At 43.8% G+C, this 23,374-nt stretch overlaps 1 protein-coding gene across 1 annotated transcript in view; it reads right to left on the bottom strand.

Moving 5' to 3' along the window:
• The window catches only part of zmat4a (zinc finger, matrin-type 4a), a 147,580-nt gene extending 125,714 nt beyond the window's left edge, over positions 1-21,866 (bottom strand). Inside the window, exon 1 of the mRNA XM_054610095.1 lies at positions 21,780-21,866. Coding sequence (XP_054466070.1) covers positions 21,780-21,866 — 87 coding nt within the window. The remainder of the gene's footprint in view (positions 1-21,779) is intronic.
• Positions 21,867-23,374: the final 1,508 nt, after the last annotated feature.

The following is a 23,374-nucleotide window of genomic DNA, read 5'->3' as shown; positions in this document are numbered from 1 at the left end:
GTGAGGTGGTGGTCCACCCCGGTCTGCTCCAGCTTGTCCCTCAGAAGCAAAGGCTGGATGGTGTTGAAGGCACTGGAGAAGTCGAAGAACATGACTCTCACAGTGCTTCCAGCCTTTTCCAGGTGAGAAAGGCATCTTTGTAGCAGGTAGATGACAGCGTCATCCACCCCGATGCCAGATTGGTAGGCGAACTGAAGAGGGTCCAAAGATGAGATCATCAGGGGGCGGAGGTGCACAAGGACCAGCCGCTCCAGGGTCTTCATCAGGTGGGATGTTAAAGCCACCGGCCTGAAGCTGCTGAAGTCCTTGGCCCCCGGGGTCTTTGGGACTGGTACCACGCAGGACGTCTTCCATAGCTGTGGTACCCTCCCCAGCTTCAAGCTCAAGTTAAAGATGTGCTCCACTATCCTGCACAGCTGGTCTGCGCAGGATCTGAGGAGCCTTGAGCTGATGCCGTCCGGACCCGTGGCTTTTCTCACCTTTATTTTCTTCAGTTCTTTTCTCACCTGGTTAATTGAGAGGGACAAGTTGGGGGAAGGGGGCTGTGTGCTGTAGGTTGTTTGAGTGGGGGTGGGGGTGGGGTGTTGGAGGTGTGCAGTGTTTGAGGAGTGTGGAGGGGAGCCGAGTGTTGTGGAAAAGGGGGTGGAGAAGAAGAACATCTTTCCAACAGTATATGGAACTCAAAATGTGTTTTGGGGTGAATGTGCCTGAAAATGATCACGAATATAATGAGTCACAAATGGTAAAAACGTTCACATTTTGTTTGTTTTGGTGTTTTATTGAATAAATAATAAATTGCTTAATCATAACATGCAGTACTCTTACCAGTCTTATCAGCTTGTCAAAACAATGCTATATACTGCTTTTATAAAGAAATATAATTAATATTATGCAGAATTGAGTTCAGCCTTTTGGCCTGGCCCTCCACAATATTTTCTGTTTCTCATGTGGCCCCATGGAAAAAATAATTGCCCACCCCTGGTCTACAACATCAGCAGCAGCAAGAATGCCACAGTTTGGGAAAGAAAACAACTCTTATCTTGGATTTCGTTTTCCCAGAGGAAGCGTTCATTCCTAGTTGTTCCATTGTTCAGCTCTGCATTTTCAGCTCAGTTTGAGACCAAATTGTCCTGCTCCTGCAAAGTGAAATTAACAGATAAAGAAAATATAGAAAACGGTTGTGTGTTTATTTCTCTTATATATCTAAATAATGCATAATTTTACAAGAAAATAATTATTTAGTTCTATCCATTGTAGAGTTATGACCTCTGACCCTAACTTGTGTCATTAAGTAAAGTCAGTAATCATGGGAGTTTATGCTATTGTTACTACACAGTGTACAGCTATGGAAGGATTACAACGTTTTATTAATCAATCACATGATTTTGTCCACCATTTCTATCGGCCCTGATAACATTGTATTTGCCAAACTATTTTCTAATAGAAGTATGACTGGGCAGGAACAGTCAGACCAGACAAGCCAACAATTTAGCCAGACAATCTTAACAAGCGGTCCCAACCATGGTTAACTGTAGTGTTGATCGAAATCCCCCAATTTTTTTTGTATTAGTCCTGTGTCAAATGTCCTCCTTGTTTGTTTTTTTCACATAATCCTGATTTTTTTTAGTTGACTAAAAATCAAAGTATCTTATCTTTCATCTTAAGAACACATAACTATTTTGTTTTTGTTTTTTTATCAATGAAAACTTTTGACATTTAAGTCTTTTTAGAAATCAGATCATATTGAACATTTCAGTCAATATTTTCTAGCCAAAGTGTCACCTCATTTCCCATGCCTGGTTGTTGTCATTGTTAACTTAAACTTAAGTAAGTCGGCTTGTCAAGGCCTCCCCAGTATTGGCATTGATATGTCATGATATGACGGGCGCAGCACAGGACACAACTGTTGCTGCAGCCCAGGAAATGGAACTGCTGCTCCTCTCCTCTTAAGAAAGTTTTTATTTTTTTTAAAAACATTTTTGTTCCAATTTTTTTGATCAACAGATAGTGTTCAATGATGTTGGTCTCGTAATCACCTTATGTAAGACGTGGAAAAAAAAGTTGTCGAACATATTAAGTCTTAGTTTTTGTAAGTGAAATTAAAACTGGTTGACCGGCCGACTCTTTGACTTGACTAGGTTAGGGCATGTCAGATAACCTCTTCATACAAATCACTCAACTTTGGATTTCCAGGCAGATCTAGGGCCGTTTGTGTGAACTGCCACAGAGGAAAACCACTGGCCGAGGGCTAGAGTAGGTCCCACAATAGGGTCCTCCCACACCAAGCACCCATCCCTGATCTGCCAAAACTACAAAAAGAAGACCTAGCCTCACCTTCTCCTTGTCCCTGAGTGTGTCTATAACTCAGCTTCACAAAAGGGAAAGCAAGGTAAGTCCTGCTGAGTGTTAGGTACAGCTCTCAAAAGAGCAACTGCTGCTCACTGAATTAACATGTCCCTCTCCTTGGTGATCATTCATTAAGATAATGGATTTCACTGTCAGTAACACCAATGCAATTGCAAGAGGTTGACTCTCTTCTCTTCTCATTACTGAAATCGTATTGCCACTTTGGTGAAGGAGAAACACAGGAGAGAGTCTAAAGTCAAGAGGGAACAATGCAAAGTGCCTTGCAACGACGTTCAAATTAGCGGGAAGCCAGCTTTTTCTCACACCTAGTAAACACTGTTTACTGTTTACCGTAAACATTGTTTACTAGGGGTGTAACGGTTCACAAAATTCACGGTTCTGTTCAAACGATACAGTGGTGCCACGGTTCAGTACGTTTCAATAAAGAAATAGAAATGCAAGAGAAATTTACTTGATCTTAGATCATTTCTCATTTTTCTCTCCCTGATGTTTCTTCTTTTTTTTCTCCCTTTTAAAGTTTTTTTGGGGGGAGTTTTTCCTCATCTGATGCCAGGGTCCACAGACAGGATGTTACAGCCCCCTGAGGCAAAATGGTGATTTGTGATATTGGGTGTAAATTGTGCCCTGGATATGGATCAGCCCATTGAAGCACTTTAGGGGAGCCATCCGGGAAGGCTACTCAAGAACCAGTCGAGGCCTCGTAGGGACAAGTACGACAGATATGTATGTTCAGAAGCTGCCCAAACCAGAAGAATTGATGACCGTCCCATCAAGAGATTTCCAGAAAGTTGACAAGTGTGTAACCGAGAAAATGTTTGAAGCACTAAATGGCTCAGAGTATCGGACAATGGAGCCTTGCCCCGATGTATTTTATGGCAAGAATGGCACCGGATCACGGGAGTATGGAGATACGATTGCACCGGCCTGAAGGGAAATCAAACGATCAAGGGAATCCTACAGGCTTCGAAAGAAGGATACGCGAGACAGTGGCTCTCCATGGTGGGGCCTCCAGAAGGAAGAGGTGTTGGAATGGGTTGTACCATGCCTAACCCAAATAAGCAATTACTGGGTGAGGTACCAATACCTTGCTACAGTATACTCAAAGGACAGAGACATTTTGCCCGGAGTGCGGAACGGACCAGAACCATAGGTGAACCCAAGACCCAGGAAAATGGAATGCAACCATGGGGACACATCTTGCAACATCAGCCTAGCTAGGAGACATTGTGAAGCCGTCCCAGGTTGGGAGGACCATGGTCAGTCACACTACGGCAATGAGTTTCCACCTATGTGCAAGAAGTGACCTGGGTGAAAGGGAGAGATGGAAAATGGAGGAGATCAGCACCGCTAGGGAGCAGTTGTATCAACATTATCCTGGGTCATCATATGCAGAATAGGAGGAGAGTGAATGGAATCATCCACCAAGTAACAGATCCTACAGTGTTCCTAGCTGAAGGGCATGCTTTCAGAAGGAGCCTGTGCGAAGGGAAAGAAGTTAGAGGTTTGGAGTGGCTGGGGCCTAACCGGCTCTATAATAATGGAACTTGCCATGTACCATAAGAGCATTGGCTACATTGTGGGACCGGGAAGGGTCATTAAGGGCGGGGCTATGGCTGCCATCTACTCGTGCTGCAAGAAAACCTCTAAGAAGAAGAAGGAAGTAGAGAAGAAATCCCTCCTCCGGAAAGGGGAGGGGCAAACCAGCCTATAAAGGTTGGAACATCGGAGCGGCATAGCCATTCCAGCATGTGGTCCTTAACCAAGAGCATCTAGGGTAAGTAAGAGTATACTTAAATTCAACAAACGCATAAAAGATGACAACTGAAGCCATGTCAAGCAGCCCTTCGGCACCGACTACATTTGGAGTGAGTATAACAGAAGCAATCCAAAACACCTCTGACACAGAACCCATATCTGTGATCAGACTGACTAGGCTAAACGTTTGGGCGTTGGCTGCACATGTTGGGCGCCATTGCTCTCTGGGGCCTAGGATGGGGCGCAACAGTTGCCATCTACTGGGCAGGATTGGAATCGTCGATCGCCATAGCAGCCTGGCTCATGATGTATGCAGCTCTCGAAGCTTCCCGAAAAAGGATGGACCGAAAAGCCCAGGGCAAACACCTCCCCCGGTGGTATATTCTCCATGGCTATGTGCTCTGGCTACAAGGCGCTCCAGAAGAAATTAGGGGATCTAAGAAAATGGGAGACCCCTCGCAAGCCTACTATGCTTAAGCTTTGAGAAATGAATAAATATTTAATGAGATCTCTGTGTTCACTAAAATTACAGGAGGATGCTGGCTGGATCCGCTGTGGAATTCCCGTGGAGCAAGCAGGGTACCGTTGGGATGTTATCCCAGCTTTATGGTGCACCCCGTGTTACATAGGGAATTTCCAGATCGGAGCAGCCTGTGGCCTCTTCTGCTGGGGGGCCAGTCCATTTATGCCAGCAGTGACCCATGCTGACTGCATGAAAGTGGAAACGGAGGCGAAAGTCATGTGGAGCTCAGCTGCCGGGAGGGGAAGGATAGCTCCTGTCATCCACACCTACAGTAACGGCATCTACTGTCTTGTGTACATGAAGATATGGGAATTTTCAGACGAGACACGGGTGTCTACGACCCATCTCATCGAAGGAAGATTCGTGATCATCGGATCACGCCTGCCGCAACTACTACATCAATCAACTTCAACAATCCCCTGAAACAACAGCCCAAGACCAATCAGATGTAGAACATCGGGATGTAGGAGTACAGACAGAGATCAGATTGACCGGGACAAGCATCAGAGGACTTCGTCTGCTCACGGCAAAGAGGACACCGAACTTACTCGGTATGTGGGGTTTCAATGAGCAACAAGGGGAGCTGGTGGAGATGATCCCTGAAGGATCCAGGCGGGCCAACAGGAAGCCCAACAGCTATTACTAGGAGAAGATACACTCTACGGCCCCATCTCAACAAGCTCTACAATTGATCAGAGCCTACAGGCCATTAAGGAGGCCATAGAAGGGTGGATGACCAAGAGCCACAGGAGCTGTTTTCACTCGACGAAGATCTGGAAGTGGTTGACAGCTGGGAATGGGAGTCGAGATCAGCTTCGCCTGAGAGTGATGTGTTTGTTCTCACGATCTCAGAAGATTAGGATGACGATGTTTAACTGTAAGACACCGACGACGACCGGAGGCAGCCTGTGACCTCAGGAGGGGTGAGTTGAGAAGTTGAGATCCCAGAGGAGCTGCCCAAAGTAAAAAAGGAAAAGGCTGGGATATAAACACCAGACCGACAGACACAGAGCTTATACGATTAAAAAGAGCTGCTTACTGCTGTATATGTTTAGAAAAAGCTGCTTATTGCATTTATGCATTGTCAACAAATATGAAGTGATTAATGTGATTGTAATAATGATTCAGTTAAACAAAATGAAGTGATTTATGTGAGAATAATACTGATTCAGTTAACAAAAAGCACTGAAGACGCAACAACTGCTGAAGGTCTTCTTATCTATTGATAACAACCGGCGAATGTGAAAGAGTGAAGAAATCTAGTTCTTATGTGACCAAATGAGTAAGTGTATCCTGTTAGGGGAATGAAATGTGTGTGTGTGAAATCAAAATGAATGTTGTCAGGAGAAACTGGGTGAGAAGACTGGAAAAAGAGGGATGGGTCAACTGGACAATAAAAAGAGAAGACTCGGAGTATCGAGTTGGGATTTTGACCGGGACAAGCATCAGAGGACTTCGTCTGCTCACGGCAAAGAGGACACCGATTGCGTGCAGGAATTGGCTGATGGATATTTCTCACTTCCCCTCTGCATGAACAGGAGAAGAAGGACACTGTTTTCTGTGACTTTGTACGGAGTCAAGAGGGTCGCAGTTTAAAGGAACTTCTTCATCCTGGAATTGAAGAGCAAGTGAAGAGTACACGTGGTAGTAAAAAGTTAAGTATGACAACAATAGAGTTCTTAATGGTTATTCTGGTTCCAGACCCTCAGGGCTAATTCCTAGCCTTTAAAGCCTATCCTGGCACCTACCAAGAGCCTAGGTCCATAAGAGGAAAGCTGCCATTAACTGATGTGACTGATAGCTGTGCACGGCCAAGGAGGCCTTTCTGTTGTGTGCAGTTGTCGGAGGAAGCAGGGTAGACGTCAGGAGGGACAGCAGTTAGCAGCCAGGCGAGTTTCCTCGACCACCAGCTTAAACAAGTCTCCAAGTGTCCTTAATACGGGCTTGGAGCTTCGGACCCTTTAAACGGAGAGCTGGTTCAGTATATAGTCCTGTATTGGGCTTTATCACCCGGATCTAACAAATGTGAAACATTGACAACAGAGTGGGCTAGCTGACCAATCAGGGTAGACTTTGCTTCCTGGAGGGAGGGGCAAGCGCTACCACAGAGCAATTCAGAGAGAGGGTGAGAAGAGGTGCTGCAGGACAGCCAGGATGAGAATAAAAAATGTGTGGGCATTAACGCATGTAAACCTGTTGTAACTGTAACTTGAGATAAAAATATGCACCCGGAAAATAGCATAATAGGGCCTGTTTAATTAATTATTATGTATTAAATCTGCTACCAGCAACAATGGTACAGTGTGTTCACTGTACTAAGGCATCTAAACTTAGATTTAACAAATCAAGATAAATTGCCTTGCTAACAGTATCGCAATATTTATTTTATTGGTTTATTTGGTAGGGACAGTGCACATTAATAAAACATTTCTGTAAATGCGCCAAAGTTAGCTAAGAGGCTATTTTTCATCTGTAGTCCCATTTCGAAGTCATCCTGGCGCCATCTTTACCTCCTCCTTTTGTGACTGTATCCAAAACATATATCGCATCATATTGAATCGTAACTGCTGTTATGAAAAGTATTACAACTGAACCCCTGGTTCACAAAAACAGACCTCAGTCTGTAATCAAACAAGCATACGTTCGATTTTCAGCTAATTCATCATTTTATGTCACGATCTTGGTTTTATTTTAGAATATTTCCTGTTTTATTTTGAAGTTCCCTGCCTCTTGTGTCTTGTGTTCACTTTACGTCCTCCCGCTTTTGTAATTGTCTACGCTGCCCGTGAGTTAATCCACCTGTGATGTTGTAGTCTTGTCAGCCTTGCTCTGTTCCCTTGTGTTTTTCAGACCAATTGGCTTTCAGACTGCCTTCATGTCTGCCCACCTGTCTTGTTGTTTGATTAGTTTCTTGTGTATTTATAGTCCTGTCTTTTGTCTGCTAGTTTTTTGGTTCATCTGCTGTGTTCCTGCCTTGTTCCGTCTATGTTCCCGTGGATATTTCTGGTTCCTGTTTTCGTCATATTTTTGTGTTGGACTTTCTGTTGTTACTTTTGTCATCACCTCCATGTAAGTTTTGTTTTGGACTTTTGTTAATTAAATTTACTGTTTAATTATCTCTCGACTCATGTGTGACTGCTTTTGGGTCCGTCTCCTGTTGCCACTTGGATAAAACCCTGACAATTTTTAGTGTTTATTTCACACTAGGCAGTTCTATGTAAAAAAAAACTAAGACTTAAGTTAAGCCAACTTTTACATCATCACAGGAAAACTCAATGTCATGCTAAATACCTGAAATGACTGAGCTACAAATATATGGAGAAAATGAGACCTGAATAACTGATATGCCACAACCGAAACAACCTGCTTGTTGGGAGAATTGATCAGATGACATTAAAAAATAAAATAACCATTCCACTGAGTACAACAACACCACTTTCACTTGGTCATTGCCGAATTTAGGATAGAGGTATGACAAAGAGACTTTAATTTAAGCAGCATTAAAGAGGCCTATAAATTATGCAGCAGCTTAGCTAGAGCTTTTGCCTTTGACTTGCGAGTACTGGGAGCTAACGGCTGTCCCTCAGGTATTTGAAAACGCAACCAGGTATACATACTATAAAACCATAATTTCAATTTATAACGACGTCCTTTTTAGGTAGCTCAGGACATGGGAAAACGGTTACATTATTTACCCAAACGATTTAGATAACTGGCAACATTACAGTGGAAAGTCACAGAGGATAGCGATGATAAATTGTGGAATAGATAAGATAAGATAAGATAAGATAATCCTTTATTAGTCCCGCAGCGGGGAAATTTGCAGACTTACAACAGTGTAGAGTTGTAAGTGCACACAAGAGACATAGTAGAAGAAGACAAGCTAAAAATGAAAAATAAAAAATGAAAAATAAAAATAAAATAAAACAAGTATTATAAATAAGCAATAAAAAAAAACAGTAGAAAAAACAACAATAACTGAAATATTATATTTACAGACAGAGAAAAAAACAACAACTATTTTAACTATTTTTAACTATTATTGCACAGTGTAATGTGTAATGTATTGCACAGGTTTTTATTGTCATGTTATTATGTTATTATTGTCATGTGGTCATGTGGTCTGCTGGGAGCAGAGTTGGTTGTGCAACCTGACAGCAGCAGGAAGGAAGGACCTGCAGTACCTCTCCTTCACACACCGGGGTGAAGCAGCCGGTGGCTGAAGGAGCTGCACAGAGCTGCCAGGGCGTCCTGCATGGGGTGGGAGGTGTTGTTCATCAGGGATGACAGCTTGGCCATCACCCTCCTGTCTCCCACCACCTCCACCGTATCCAATGGACACCCCAGCACACTGCTGGCCTTCCTGACAAGCTTGTTCAGTCTCTTCTTGTCTGCTGCTGAGATGCTGCTGCTCCAGCAGACCACTGCATAAAAGATGGCTGATGCCACCACAGAGTTGAAAAAGGTCTTCAGGAGTGCTCCCTGCACTCCAAAAGACCTCAGTCTCCTCAGCAGATACAGTCTGCTCTGACCCTTTTTATAGAGTGCCTTTGAATGATTAGTCCAGTCCAGTTTATTGTTCAAGTGAACACCCAGGTACTTATAAGATTGCACAATCTCAATGTCCTGTCCCTGGATGTTCACTGGTTCCGGAGGACAGTGTTTTCCCCGGCGGAAGTCCACCACCAGCTCTTTGGTTTTACCAGAGTTGATCTGGAGGCGGTTCCGCCGGCACCATCCTGTGAAGTCCTGGTTCAGTTCTCTGTATTCCCTCTCATCGCCTGCGGAGATGAGGCCGACGATTGCAGAGTCGTCAGAGAACTTTTGCAGGTGGCAGGTAGCAGAGTTATATTTGAAGTCTGATGTGTAGATGGAGAAGAGGAATGGAGCCAGAACGGTTCCTTGTGGGGCACCCGTGCTGCAGGACACCCGATCTGACTCACACTCCCCTATCCTGTGGACGGTTGGTGAGGTAGTCCAGTATCCATGCAGTGAGGTGGTGGTCCACCCCGGTCTGCTCCAGCTTGTCCCTCAGAAGCAAAGGCTGGATGGTGTTGAAGGCACTGGAGAAGTCGAAGAACATGACTCTCACAGTGCTTCCAGCCTTTTCCAGGTGAGAAAGGCATCTTTGTAGCAGGTAGATGACAGCGTCATCCACCCCGATGCCAGGTTGATAGGCGAACTGAAGAGGGTCAGCCTTGAGCTGATGCCGTCCGGACCCGTGGCTTTTCTCACCTTTATCTTCCTCAGTTCTTTTCTCACCTGGTTAATTGAGAGGGACAAGTTGGGGGAAGGGGGCTGTGTGCTGTAGGTTGTTGGAGTGGGGGTGGGGGTGGGGTGTTGGAGGTGTGCAGTGTTTGAGGAGTGTGGAGGGGAGCCGAGTGTTGTGGAAAAGGGGGTGGAGGAGGAGGAAGAAGAGGGGGGTAATCCACAGGGGGTGCAGACGATGGGGGCTGCAGCGGCAGGGAGGTCTGGGTGGGGGGGGGTGGGTGGCTGATCAAATCTGTTAAGGAATAAGTTCAGATCATTCACCCACTGTTGGTCCCCCACAGGTTGTTGGTTGGGCCCCTTGTGGCCAGACATGGCCTTGAGGCTCGTCTTGACTCCGCTGATGTTGTTCTGCTGCAGCTGATCCTCCATCTTCGTCCTGTAGACATTTTTCCCTTCCCTTATCTTCCTCCTCAGCTCCCTCTGCACAGTCCTCAGCTCCTCCTTGTTTCCTGATCTAAAGACCCTCTTCTTCTCCTTGAGGAGGGTCTTTATCTCAGGATTGATCCAGGGTTTGCTGTTGGAAAAACACCGTACAGTCCTGGTGGGTACGGTGTTCTCCACACAAAAGTTAATGTAGTCCGTTATGGTGTCTGTGAGACCCTCGATGTCCTCCCCATGGGCATCACTGAACACTTCCCACACAGTCGAGTCGAAACAGTCCTTAAGAGCCTCCTCGGCTTCATCGGACCATCTGTGCGGGTCACAGCTGGCTGCCTGTGCACAAGAGGTTTGTACATAGGCCGGAGGTGCACCAGGTTGTGGTCAGATCTTCCCAGGGGAGGGAGGGGAGATGAGGTGTATGCCTCCTTGGTGTTGGCATACAGCAGGTCCAGGGTTCTGTTATCTCTGGTGGGGCAGGTGATGTACTGGGTGAAGGTGGGCAGAGTGGAGGACGGAGGGGCATGGTTAAAGTCACCAGAGAGGAGGAGGAGGGCATTGGGATGTTGTGTCAGCAGCCTGCTTGTCGCCGAGTGTATGACGTCACAGGCCGCTTCTCCGTTAGCAGAGGGGGGAATATACGCAGCTATTGTGATAACGTGCGAGAATTCCCTCGGTAAATATACCGGCCTCATGCTAACGGCCAACAGCTCAATGTCCTCTGTACAGGTCTGCTCTTTGACAGTGATGTGCCCAGAGTTACACCATCTATCATTCACAAACACTGCCAGGCCTCCTCCCTTCCTCTTACCGCTCTCCGTCATCATGTCTGCACGGATGATGCAGAACCCGTCCAGAGCAGCGTTGGTGTCCGGAGTCAGCTCCGTGAGCCATGTCTCCGTGAACACCATGACGCTACTGATAGCTCGTCCATCTTGTTGGGGAGAGACCGTACGTTTCCCATGATGATGGAGGGGAGGACGGGTTTAAAACGTCTCCTCCTGGCGCGACGTTCTGCCCCAGCACGGCATCCCCGTCTCCTCCTCCTCAGCTCACGGGGAACCTCGGGTCTCTCCTCCGGCAGCAGCAGCGCCGTGTCCCGGAGCGCCGTGTTTTACGTCGATAGGAAAGCACTCCCTATCAAAGCTTGGAAAAATGTAGACTTTCAGTAGCAGGGCTCAACATGTTCACTTGCTCGCTTGCCAGTTGCATGTTTAATGAAGCTTAGCGTAAGTTCAGTCAGGAAGACTTATCTTTACACTCCTTGTCATTCATAATGCCAGTCTCTCTCTCCCCATGACTACTCTATCAGCTGATTGTTTTCACTTAAAGTTAACCAACCATAACCTGCCATTGTTTCCTTAAACCAATCACATCGTTGCTGTCACAATTCATAAAAATGAATTGAAATTCATTTTTAACAGCAATGTTCTCCTTTCTGCTGCTGTCAGTTGTCATTTCAGCATGATCAGATGCGAATGGATGCATTTTCCTTATTTTTTTCTACATCTCGTTGTTGGTAACTGAGACGATGTCGGATCCAAGTCAGGACTTAATATCAATGTTCAGCCGGAGCCGACATTGAGCCTGCCGGGTGGCCGACGCAGGAGAAGTTGGCAGCGCTGTGCAGCGGCTTCCCGTCAGATGACCAAGAAGCCTCTGGCTCAGCTAGAAGATTGCGGTGGTTTACCAGCACCAGTCCTTCCTCTCTCACAGCTCCGTGAGCAGTAAGTATAACAGTAAGTCGCGATCCAGTCGATCCTCACCGGCGCCCGCACCGTGCGTAAAGGACGAGGAAATCAGGTCATCCAAAAGCTCCGCAGGCGAAGACGAAGTAAGTCGTTTCCCTACTCTTTTTCCACAAGCAACTCCTGGCAGACAACGCCATCATCTCAGCCGTGCAGTCACGGGTAATCTCCATGCTCGCCTTCAATCCCTGGAAACGCTGCAGCTGAGCACTAAATCATCAGTTATCCACGCTGCCAACCAGGACTCCATGCGGCAACAAGCCGTCTGGCTACATCAGCCACACATGACAATTTCATGCTCCGAGCTGCTAAAACTAGAACTTTGTTTCTGCTGCCTCTGCTTTTACTGGACAGAGGAGAAATCCATGGGTAGTGACGCACGTCTGGAGTTCCTGGGCATCACTCTCCATTCAGTTGATAATAAGGCGATAAAGCCTCCCTTCAAGTTGCAAAGTTGGAGCACATCCGCAAGATTGGGAATGTTATTGCGGGGAGAAAAAACATTACTAAACAGCAGTTAAGCTTAGTTTAAACTTGGCGTAGTGAAGCCAGCGTGAGGAGCGTACACCTAAGATGATGACGTAATCACGGCCGGCGCGTGGTGCGTGTAGGCCCGAAGTGGTGTCACGCTATATCACGTGACTGTCATAAATAGTTCACTGATAAAACACTATGAACATGTCTGGGTATTATAGAAAGAAAGCCAATTCATTTTAAATGCTTTGGAAACGGGAGGTCTTGAAAGTCTACATGTAAGTAAATATTTTGAAGTCAAATCAAGTAGTTTATAGGATAGTACACCTTTGTTTCTTTAATTTGCATTTATTACTTGATGTGTTTTACAGGGCTTGTACAAAGGTAATTTTTGAGAAAAAAACTAATAAATTGGGCCAGGAATATGATATATGAGCTAACACAGCGTTTCCCAACCTTTTTTGCGCCACGGACCGGTTTCATGTAAGACAATATTTTCACGGACCGGCCTTCAAGATGTGGCGGATAAACATGATACGCATGAAAACAAATATAAAATGCATAAAAAATACAAATCACCATAACGCTGAAACAGTGGGAGCCCTGAGCTTGTTTCTCTGCAACATGACCCCCGGGCCGCTGAGCTAACAGATAATTACAATCACTCCTCAGCATTGTGGGCAGTGGCGGCCGGTCAATAGGGGGCGCTAGGGCGCCGCCCCCATCAAAATTTCAGGAAAAAAGTATAGACACAGTAAACATAAATTACATAATAAAAAGTAATTACCACGTCTGTTCAGTGTTCACTCATACAATGGGTTTTACTTTTAAATTTTTATGCCTTTCCATTCAATATTGGGTTTATTCTGGGTTGTTTCATGCATTTCAATAGCGAGGGGCGCCGGCCAAATGAGTGTGTATGTGGCCTCTTAAACTTTTGGCTTCCATGTGACTTCATGCTGGTCTCTAATTGGTCACTTCAAGATTCTCCTCCGGGCGCAGCTCTCTGCGCCCCTGGCCAATCAGCGTGCTTGGGCTCATTTTTCATCCAGTCTGATTGATTCATGATACCTGTCAGTCAAAGTCACTCCCCTGGCAACGGAGCCGTGCCTGTCACTCAAAGAGCGACAGACACGCCCACGCGCACACGGAGCAGACAGAAAAAAACAACAACGAGAAGACAGGAGGAGACATGGCGACAGCAAACGAAAATTCGGTTGTTTCGTTACGCAGTGCGTAACGAAACAACCGAATTTATGTTCAAGTAGTTTATTGTTGTGTTGTAATCCCCGCCCGCCAGTGCGCCCCCCAGATTTTTTTAGCACCAGCCGCCACTGATTGTGGGTGTTGGTTTTTGGCTTTTGCCGCTTACACCTACAGTCTATGGGTTACCCTCGTTCTAATAGGTAATTTGCTTGTATTCACTCTGGCGTTTTGGAGTGAATATCAGGGCATAGAGTTCAAACGGCTCCGTTAATGCTTGGAGCTCACACTGCGGCGCAAGCGCGAGTATAAACAAAGCTTTACTCCCTTCTTGGCCATCTAAAATTCGGCAGGCAAGTCATCTCTCAGGGTGCTCTTACATCTCATGCTATCTCATCTCATGTAGCTTCTGCTAGCCGTCCTCCGAGCAGCCAGGAGGCTGGGTGACTGTCCCTAAGAAGCATAACTCTATGTTGAAGCACACGGGTCACCACTAACCACTTCACGCTGAGAAACCAACTCTGGTTATCGGCAGCTCCATTCTGAAAAACATGGAGTTAGCGAAGACAGGGGCCATAGTTACATGCATCCCCGGGGCCAGAGCGGGCGACATTGAATCCCACTTAAAACTGCTGGCTAAGGGTAAACATAAATACAGTAAGATTGTTATTCACGTCGGCGGTAATGACACCCAATTACGTCACTCGGAGGTCCCTAAAATGAATGTGGAATCGGTGTGTTCATACGCAAAGACAATGTTGGACTCCGTAGTTTTCTCTGTCCCTCTCCCTAACCTGGTCAATGATGAAATGTATAGCCGCATGCCATCATTCCGCCGCTGGCTGTCGAGGTGGTGTCCAGCAAACAATGTGGGCTTCGTAGATAATTGGCAGACTTTCTGGGGAAAACCTGGTCTGATTAGGAGAGACGGCATTCATCCCACTTTGGATGGAACGGATCTCCTATCTAGAAATCTGACCCAGTTTATTAGTGGACCTAATCCATGACAACCCAGAGTTCAGACCAGGAAGCAGAGTTGTCTTTCACACTTATCTGCGCTTCCATTAGAGCAGTTACCCACCCAAAACCCTATAGAGATCGTGTCTGCCACACGGCCACTTCTATTATTTAAATCAAAAGTCAACAGAAGAGGAGTTATACAAAATAACCTAATAAATGTTAAGGCAACAAACACAACAGTGCAACAAAGAAGGACAATTAAATGTGGACTAATCTAAGGCTGTACTGGTAAATGATTTAATATCAGATAATCATATTGATTTATTTTGTTTTACTGAAATCATGAAGAATATGTTAGCTTAAATTAATAAACTCCTCCAAGTCATATTAATACTCATGTTCCTCGAGGCACAGGCCGAGGAGGAGGAGTAGCAGCCATCTTTGACTCAAGCCTATTAATAAACCCTAAACCTAAATTAAATTATAACTAATTTGAAAGCATTTCAGCCAAATCTATTTGTTATGGTGTACTGCGCACCAGGTACGTTTTCTGAATTCCTATCTGAATTTTCATAGTTCTTATCAAGTTTAGTCCTCAAAACAGATAAAGTAATTATTGTAGGGGATTTTAATATTATAATAATATTATATGTGGATGTTGATAATGATAGTACTGCGTTTATTTCATTATTAGATTCGATTGGCTTCTGTCAGTGTGTACAGAAACCGACTCACTGTTTTAACCACACCCTCGACCTTGTTCTGGTTTATGGCATTGAAATAGAAAAGGTAATTGTCTCTCAACAGAACCCTCTTTTCTCGAACCATTACCTAATAACTTTTGAATTTTTACTACCAGAGTGTATGCCATTGGGCAAAAGTTTCTACACTAGATGTCTATCTGATAGTGCTGTAGCTAAATTTAAAGAAGCGATTCCGTTCCTTCTCTAAACTTCAAGCATGTCTTACGGACATAAAAACCTGGATGACCTGTAACTTCTTAATGTTAAACTCCGAAAAAACTGAAGTTATCCTACTAGGCCCAGATCACCTTCGAAATCAATTATCTAACGATATAGTTTCTCTAGATGGCATTGCTCTAGCATCCAGCACTACCGTTAAGAACCTTGGAGTTAACTTTGATCAGGATCTGTCTTTTAACTCTTATATAAAACAGATCTCAAGGACAGCCTTTTTTCATTTACGTAACATTGCGAAAATCAGGCAAATCCTGTCTCAAAGCGATGCAGAAAAACTAGTTCATGCATTTGTTACCTCTAGACTAGATTACTGTAACTCCTTATTATCAGGCTGCTCTAATAGGTCTCTTAGATCTTTACAGTTGATCCAGAATGCTGCAGCACGTGTTCTAACAAAAACTAAGAAAAGAGATCATATTACTCCAGTATTAGCTTCTCTGCACTGGCTCCCTGTTAAATCAAGAATAGAATTTAACTTAACTGGCCAGGCACCGTCTTATCTTAAGGAACTTATAGTTCCATATTACCCAACTAGAAAGCTGCGCTCAATCAATGCAGGGTTACTTGTGGTTCCTAGAGTATATAAAAGTAGGATGAGAGCCAGAGCCTTCAGTTATCAGGCTCCTCTTCTGTGGAACCAGGTTCCAGTTTCAGTCCAGGGGGCAGACACACTCACCAGAGGTCACAGGCCGATGATCCAATGAGGACCACATCATCTGCACCTCAGACCACCGATACCCCTCCCCACCACGCAGGCTTAAGACCTTCCTTTTTGATAGCGCTTATAGTTAGGGCTGGCTCAGGTTCGCCTTGGTCCAGCCCCTAGATATGCTGCTATATGCCTAGACAGCCGGGGGACTACCTAGGATACACTGAGCTCCTCTCTCCTCTTCTCTCACTCCCTCTTTATGTATTAATCTCCTATTTATGCACATTACTGATTTTGCTTCTTCCCCGGAGTTCTTGTGCTTTCTCGCCTGGCAGGTTCCCAGGAATCGGGGTTATATTTGGACTGTCATCGTGCCACCTGCTGAGGCCCTGCTGACACCCACTACTACTACCACTATCATTATTAGTCACATTACTATTATTATTGCCTGTACTATTACGCTTATTGACTTTGCTTCTACCCTGGAGTCTTTGTGCTTTCTCGCTTCGCAGGCTTCTATAAATCGTGGCTGTACCTGGACCGTGGTCGTGCATCCTGCTACGGCCCTGCTGACACCGACTGCTACCACCATTACTATTACTATTACCTGTACCATTAAGCATTTTAGCTTTACTTCCACCCTGAAGCCCTTTTTGCTTTCTCGCTCTGCAGGTTTCCATGAATCGTTGTGGTACCTGGACCGTAGTCGTGCCTCCTGCTGTGAGCCGACTGACACCCACTGCTACTTCGATTATTATTATTAATCACATTACTATCCCTATTTTCAGAATTATAATTCTACTATAGTAATTGCTGCTGTTATTATAAGTAGTCTTATTATATGAATCATTTATGTCATATACATTAATGTGTTGTATCTCTGTTATGCTGTTCATTCTGTACACATGACATCTATTGCATTCTGTCCATCCTGGGAGAAGGATCCCTCCTCTGTCGTTCTCCCATAGGTTTCTTCCTTTTTTCTCCCTGTTAAAGGGGTTTTTAGGGGAGTTTTTCCTGTGCCGATGTGAGGGAAGGACAGAGGATGTCGCATGTGTACAGATTGTAAAGCCCTCTGAGGCAAATTTGTAATTTGTGATTCTGGGCTATACGAAATAAACTGAATTGAATTAAATTGAATTAAGATCCTCAAGAAAGCAGTAGCAAATCAGCTGTGTAACTTTCTGCATAACAATAGTTTATTTGAGGATTTTCAGTCAGGATTTAGAGTGAATCATAGCACAGAGACGGCACTGGTGAAAATTACCAATGACTGCACTCTTAGAGTTATATCCCATCGTCATTGCATGTATTCTCTGGGGCAACTTATGGTCTAGGACACAAATAATAGTTTTCTGCGATAATGAGGCAACCATTAACATCATAAATAAAGGTCGCTCTTCAATTCCCGTTATTAATAAATTTGTCAGACGACTAGCATACTCTACTCTACATGCAGCGCACCTTCCTGGCCTGGATAATAAGATTGACGACTCTCTGTCCCGATTTAAATTTCATGAGTTCAGAATCCTCTGCCCCCAAGCTGTGCCTCAAGGCCTGGGTTGCCAAGCCTTCTCTCAAACTGTCCTAAACTAGACGGCATGCTACAGTCCTCTATGAACTCTGCATACGGTTACATGCGTCTTGGACTGGCTAAATCTACAATAAAAATGTACGACTCTGTATGGTCCTATTTTACTGCATTCTGCGCAGCTTTCTCTGTTCCAGTCATGCCTGTAAACATACATATGATTTGTGCTTTTATTGTGCACTGTTTTGAATCCCGGAATATCCAACCTTCTTCCATCTAGAAGGAGAGGTGAATGAAGTCAATGAGTTGTAGCCCGTAAAGGCCTGTTGAGGATATCATGTTTGTCTCAGTCTGCAGAGCCCTGAAGCCCCATCCCCGCTGCTGCACAAATTACTATCATTTGTTTATTCAAAATGTATAAATATTGAACGTGCCACGTGTCAACATTGCACCAACTTCGACACTGCACATTCTTTGGTGCCAAGCAATACACCCCTCAAGTGTGACGTAAATTGAATGGACGGCTCTTGAGATATGTGAGGGACAAACACATAAATGTTATGTTATGCTGTTCATTCTGTACACATGACATCTATTGCATTCTGTCCATCCTGGGAGAAGGATCCCTCCTCTGTCGTTCTCCCATAGGTTTCTTCCTTTTTTCTCCCTGTTAAAGGGGTTTTTTAGGGCAGTTTTTCCTGTGCCGATGTGAGGGAAGGACAGAGGATGTTGCATGTGTACAGATTGTAAAGCCCTCTGAGGCAAATTTGTAATTTGTGATTCTGGGCTATACAAAATATACTAAATTGAATTGAATTGAATATGTTTTTCTAATGCTTGTTTAATATACAGATATCCATCTGAAATATGGCAGATCATCTGAAACAGGCTCCTGGGAGGCTTTGACAATGATATTTAAAGAAGCAAAGGGGAGATTTTGTTGTTTGTATTTTCAATTTCATTGTAGTTGTATCAATAAAAACAAATGAATTGTTGCCTGTATCAGATGGTCTTCTTTGTCCTGTCAGTGTAAACTGTTATGACTACGTATTTAATTGCTACATATTTTACTGTGAGCAGTTTAAAGTTCAAAAGACGAAAGATGAAAGTTTATTCACCGACTATTTGAAGATATTGATTAGACGTTCACGTTTAGACCATATTTTACCGGGATTTGCATTTTTCAACTAAGAAATGTGGATGTTGTTTCTGAGTTGGGCTATAAAATGATGATATACCATTGCATAATGCAGAGAATAAAAAAATGTAATATAATTATTGCAAATCCTGTTAATGTAATGTTCAATGAACGTCTTCAAATAGTCGGTGAAAAAACTTTCACATATGAACCACTTCTGAACGGAAAAATGCACACTGGGATGCTTAAGGCTGCAGACTAAAACACATCATCCATATTTGGATCTTTAATATGTGTTGAATTGGTACTGCAGGAGAAAAGGAAGGCCCCTGTTTCAAAATGAAATATATACTTTTTTCTGACTTTTTTCTGACTGCATAACTTTTGATTTGACAGTTAATGTATTGCTCAATTCCTGATTTCTTGGTTCAAAACATTCCCAACCCAATGTGTCAAATACTGAACCACAGCTTCGTCAGTGGTACTAAGCTTCAAACTATGACACACTACAAACCCAGTTATATCACTTGTCAGGGACGCCATGTCAATATACGTTTGCTCAATGCATCTTCAAACAGTTTGTATAATACCTACAAAAAGTTACTGTTCATTTCTGAAATCCTGCAACACGTCACACGTTACATGCATACCGTCTTTTCTGAAAAAACTTCTGTCTTCACAGGAACAAATCATGTGACTCCAGATTGACTAGCGGCTCACAAGAGACACGTCACTAGCGACTCATGTGAGTCATGGGACTTATGACACTAACATCTCATATGTTTAATGGCTCATGTTTTGAACGGGACACGAACAGGAATCTTTTGACAAAATTGGTTTTTTTTCTGCTACTTTCTGCTAGTTGCTACGACCCCTCTAATAATGATGTAGGTGGTTTCACACTAGAGTTAGCTGTAGGACTGGTGCATCGGTGTCAGACGTCGAGGAGCACTGACCAAGCTATGGTATTTGGCGCATTGGGAATGAGGACAGGTTGCCTGGAATCATTATGAAACAAAGAAATACAGCAATATTTAGTCAATCAACGGGAAAATTAACCAGCAGCAACTTTTATAATCAATTAACTCTCATTTGTATGCAAAATGATGAACACTCATTGAATCAACTACTCCAGATGTGACTATTTACATGTGGGCTAGGTATCGTTTAAAAAAATTATAACAAGTGCCAATACCTTTGGCCTAAAATGTTAATGACACCAACAAGAGCTAAATTTGATTCCCATCATGTGAATGGAAGCTGTTTGTTTGTGTTTACGTGTGTTTGTGACTAACAGCAGACCCCTCTTCCAAGTTTTCCCTCAATGCATGTCCTGGGCTATCATTGGCTGTAGCTACCTGACAGCTCAGATATTAAGCCTTTCAGTGATGCCTCTCTCTCGCTCTCCCTCCGAGCCATATCCAAATTGCCTCTGATTTGAGGTTTTTGTTGGGAAGCTCCAAGAACCAGCCAGTAAATTAAACCAAAACATAGCTGCATAATTTATTTCCCTGTGTTAGGCTTTAGTGTTGTGAATAAAACGCTTGTGACGGTAATGAAAACCCTGATTTTTATATATTGCATCCACTTTTTGTCATATTCCACGATAATCCATGTTTTACAGCTGATTCAATATTGAGCATCAAATTCTACGATTCCATCAGAGATTTCCACATCGCAGAAATCCCAGGGCCCTACGCAAGTGTAACGGCCATGCTCCGGTTACCCTTCCCAGGTTAAACAGTTCTGTAAGCACTTCTGTCGTTGTTAATTCTGTTAGCACCTTTAGCTTTAAGTTGCCGGCTCCGTCATCACGGTCGTGTGTAGGCAGGCAATCCCGGCTGTATGGGTTGTAGCTGCTGCAGTAGAGGGCCAATCACACATGCACAATAAGGATTGATTACGGGTATTGTTTGACTGGATAACTTTCAGTACTACCTGGTACAGGGTTATTTTGGTCGATAGGCTACCTGAGACATCTTTTATGGTAGTAAACTAGGGGAATGTTGCTTGAACAAATCAACAAATTATAAGAACACAGGAAAAATTTGATTCTGATATTTTTACCACTTTCTGACATTTTTTAGTCCAAACAGTTAGTTGATTAATCAAGAAATGATTGTGAGTTCCAAACCAAATTCGGACAACCATAGTGTACATTCCCCCAGGTGGAAAAAAAAAACCCTAACACATTCAGGCTGTGCAACAAAAAAGCAACCGATTTAGATTTGGGTTTTTTTATGTTTTAAAATGGGGGGGATGATGCAACTTTGCAATTTATTTGCCACTGGTTTTTCTACGGTAGAAAGCAAGACTGCAGAAGTGACCTAATTCTGAAAGTCTGAAAAAGGTTTTCAAGGCAGCTGATGCCTTTGCTTCATGTGTGCAGGGGTTAGTATAGCAATGGAATGCATTTTGCATTTCTTGGAAGTTTAACCTCTGATTGGTGTTGTAATTACATATTTTTGATGCAGGTGTACCCATGCCGGAACCCACTCACGGACCACTTTATAAAAACGTGAGGTCAACCTTACTGGCTGCACCGCTCACTTTTAAACCCCCATGTGCAGTCCACCATGCAGCAGCCACCACTCCGTTTCCCGGTGGCACGCAACAAGAATCTCAGGGAGAAAAAATAGATCAGCATGCAACACGACAACCATGCCTTTCCCCCGCAGTAAAGCATCTCCATAAAGTCACACTCACTCCCTTGTACGTATGCACGCCTCGCAGATAGTACAGAGGAAGAGGAGACAAAATAAAGAAGACGGGACTGACAAGTGGAATGCGAATGAACTGTACCTGTAACTCCACACTGTAGCCCTGATAGAGGTGTGTCGGGAACACCGCCAGCTGATGTTGCACTTGGAGGGAAACTGTGTAATCCATTAACCAGAAGATGCTGAATAGCATTAGAAGAAGCGTCTACTGTTGGCAGCAGTACTACACTGTAGTACAAACAATCTGCCGCTGCTCTCCGCCCCGCTGCGCTCCCATTGGCCAAACGGCGCTTAATTCACTTGAGGCAGAGCAGGAAGTGGTAGCTCACATCAGCAAATGTCATCTAGGCCGTTTCTCAATACCAAGTATGGTCAAGTATGGACTTGCAAACTTGCAAGTTCATACTTGGATAGTTCGACTCGGGAGTACAAACTCCCGAGGACGGGAGGACGTCATTTTGCAATTGGAACAGCAGCGAACTTGATGACGTCACCAACGTCACGACGTCACCAACTCAGCTCGTCGGTCCCGCCTACTCCGGTTATCTTCAGTCATATATATTGACAATAAAACGAAATATGATATAAAACACAACCCTGCCTTTTTTCGTTTTCATTTAGAAAATATAAAAATATTAATATGTATATGTTTTGTGTTACATCTGCAACCACAACCACAGAGACACCGGAGCCAGCGGCACATCTGGAGGAGCCTTGCCGAGATCAGGCTGCTCTCAGCGGGATGCATGAGCACCACCGCCCGGTCTCCTCTCTGGTCCTCTCATATCTCCGACAAACGTCGGCGCTTTTTTCAAACAGGCTCTATCTTGATAAATTGACCGCATATTTTAAGTCTTAACAACTACATTCTCGCTTAAAAAAATGTTAAAACTAAATTCCGTTACACAACAACAGCAGTATTTAGACAGTTATAACTGACAGTTGTGAGCCGTCTCCGCCACTGTCGTCTCTTGTTTGCTGGTGAAATGCATTCTGGGATACTTGGCTGTCCAAAGTCCACACAAGTCTACTCCGATGCATCCTCGATATAATGGGCGGAGCGAGGACACATCCGGGTATCTGGACCGTACTTGGCTGGATGCGAACTTGTGTATTGGAACAGTACTTGGGCCGCGCTAGATGACGTTTCACAAGTTCACGAGGACACAAGTACAGAGAAGTTCACATATTGAGAAACGGCCCTAGTCTGCACCCAAATCACGGAGTGGAGCAGGGACCGATTATTTCAAAAAGATGTGTTTTTCAATGACGATGCCTTTATCAATAGCAGCCTAACCTCTGTCTATTATTATTATTATTATTATTATTATTATTATTATTATTATTATTATTATTATTATTTATAATAATATTATTATAAATATTATTAGTGGTAGTAGTAGTAGAAGTAATTCATTTTCAATTAAATTAATTCATATTAACAATTATCCAACCAAGGTAAATTAACACCAAATTACTTCCAATTGTTATATTTTACTTTACTTTCTAGCTGTACAACACAAAACTTATTAACGTGTATGTTAAACATTATAACCCAACACTGCAAATTAATATAATTTAATGTGAAAGGTGTGGAGAAAAGTTTAATCTTTACGGAGTGTTTTAGTATTATTTAAGGCACAGCAGGCAGCTGTTTTCAGCAAAAAATGCTCTAAA

The sequence above is a fragment of the Anoplopoma fimbria genome, chromosome 13 (assembly GCF_027596085.1).
Source record: "Anoplopoma fimbria isolate UVic2021 breed Golden Eagle Sablefish chromosome 13, Afim_UVic_2022, whole genome shotgun sequence".
In the NCBI taxonomy this organism is placed as follows: domain Eukaryota; kingdom Metazoa; phylum Chordata; class Actinopteri; order Perciformes; family Anoplopomatidae; genus Anoplopoma; species Anoplopoma fimbria.
This window is presented reverse-complemented; position numbering and strand designations above follow the sequence as displayed.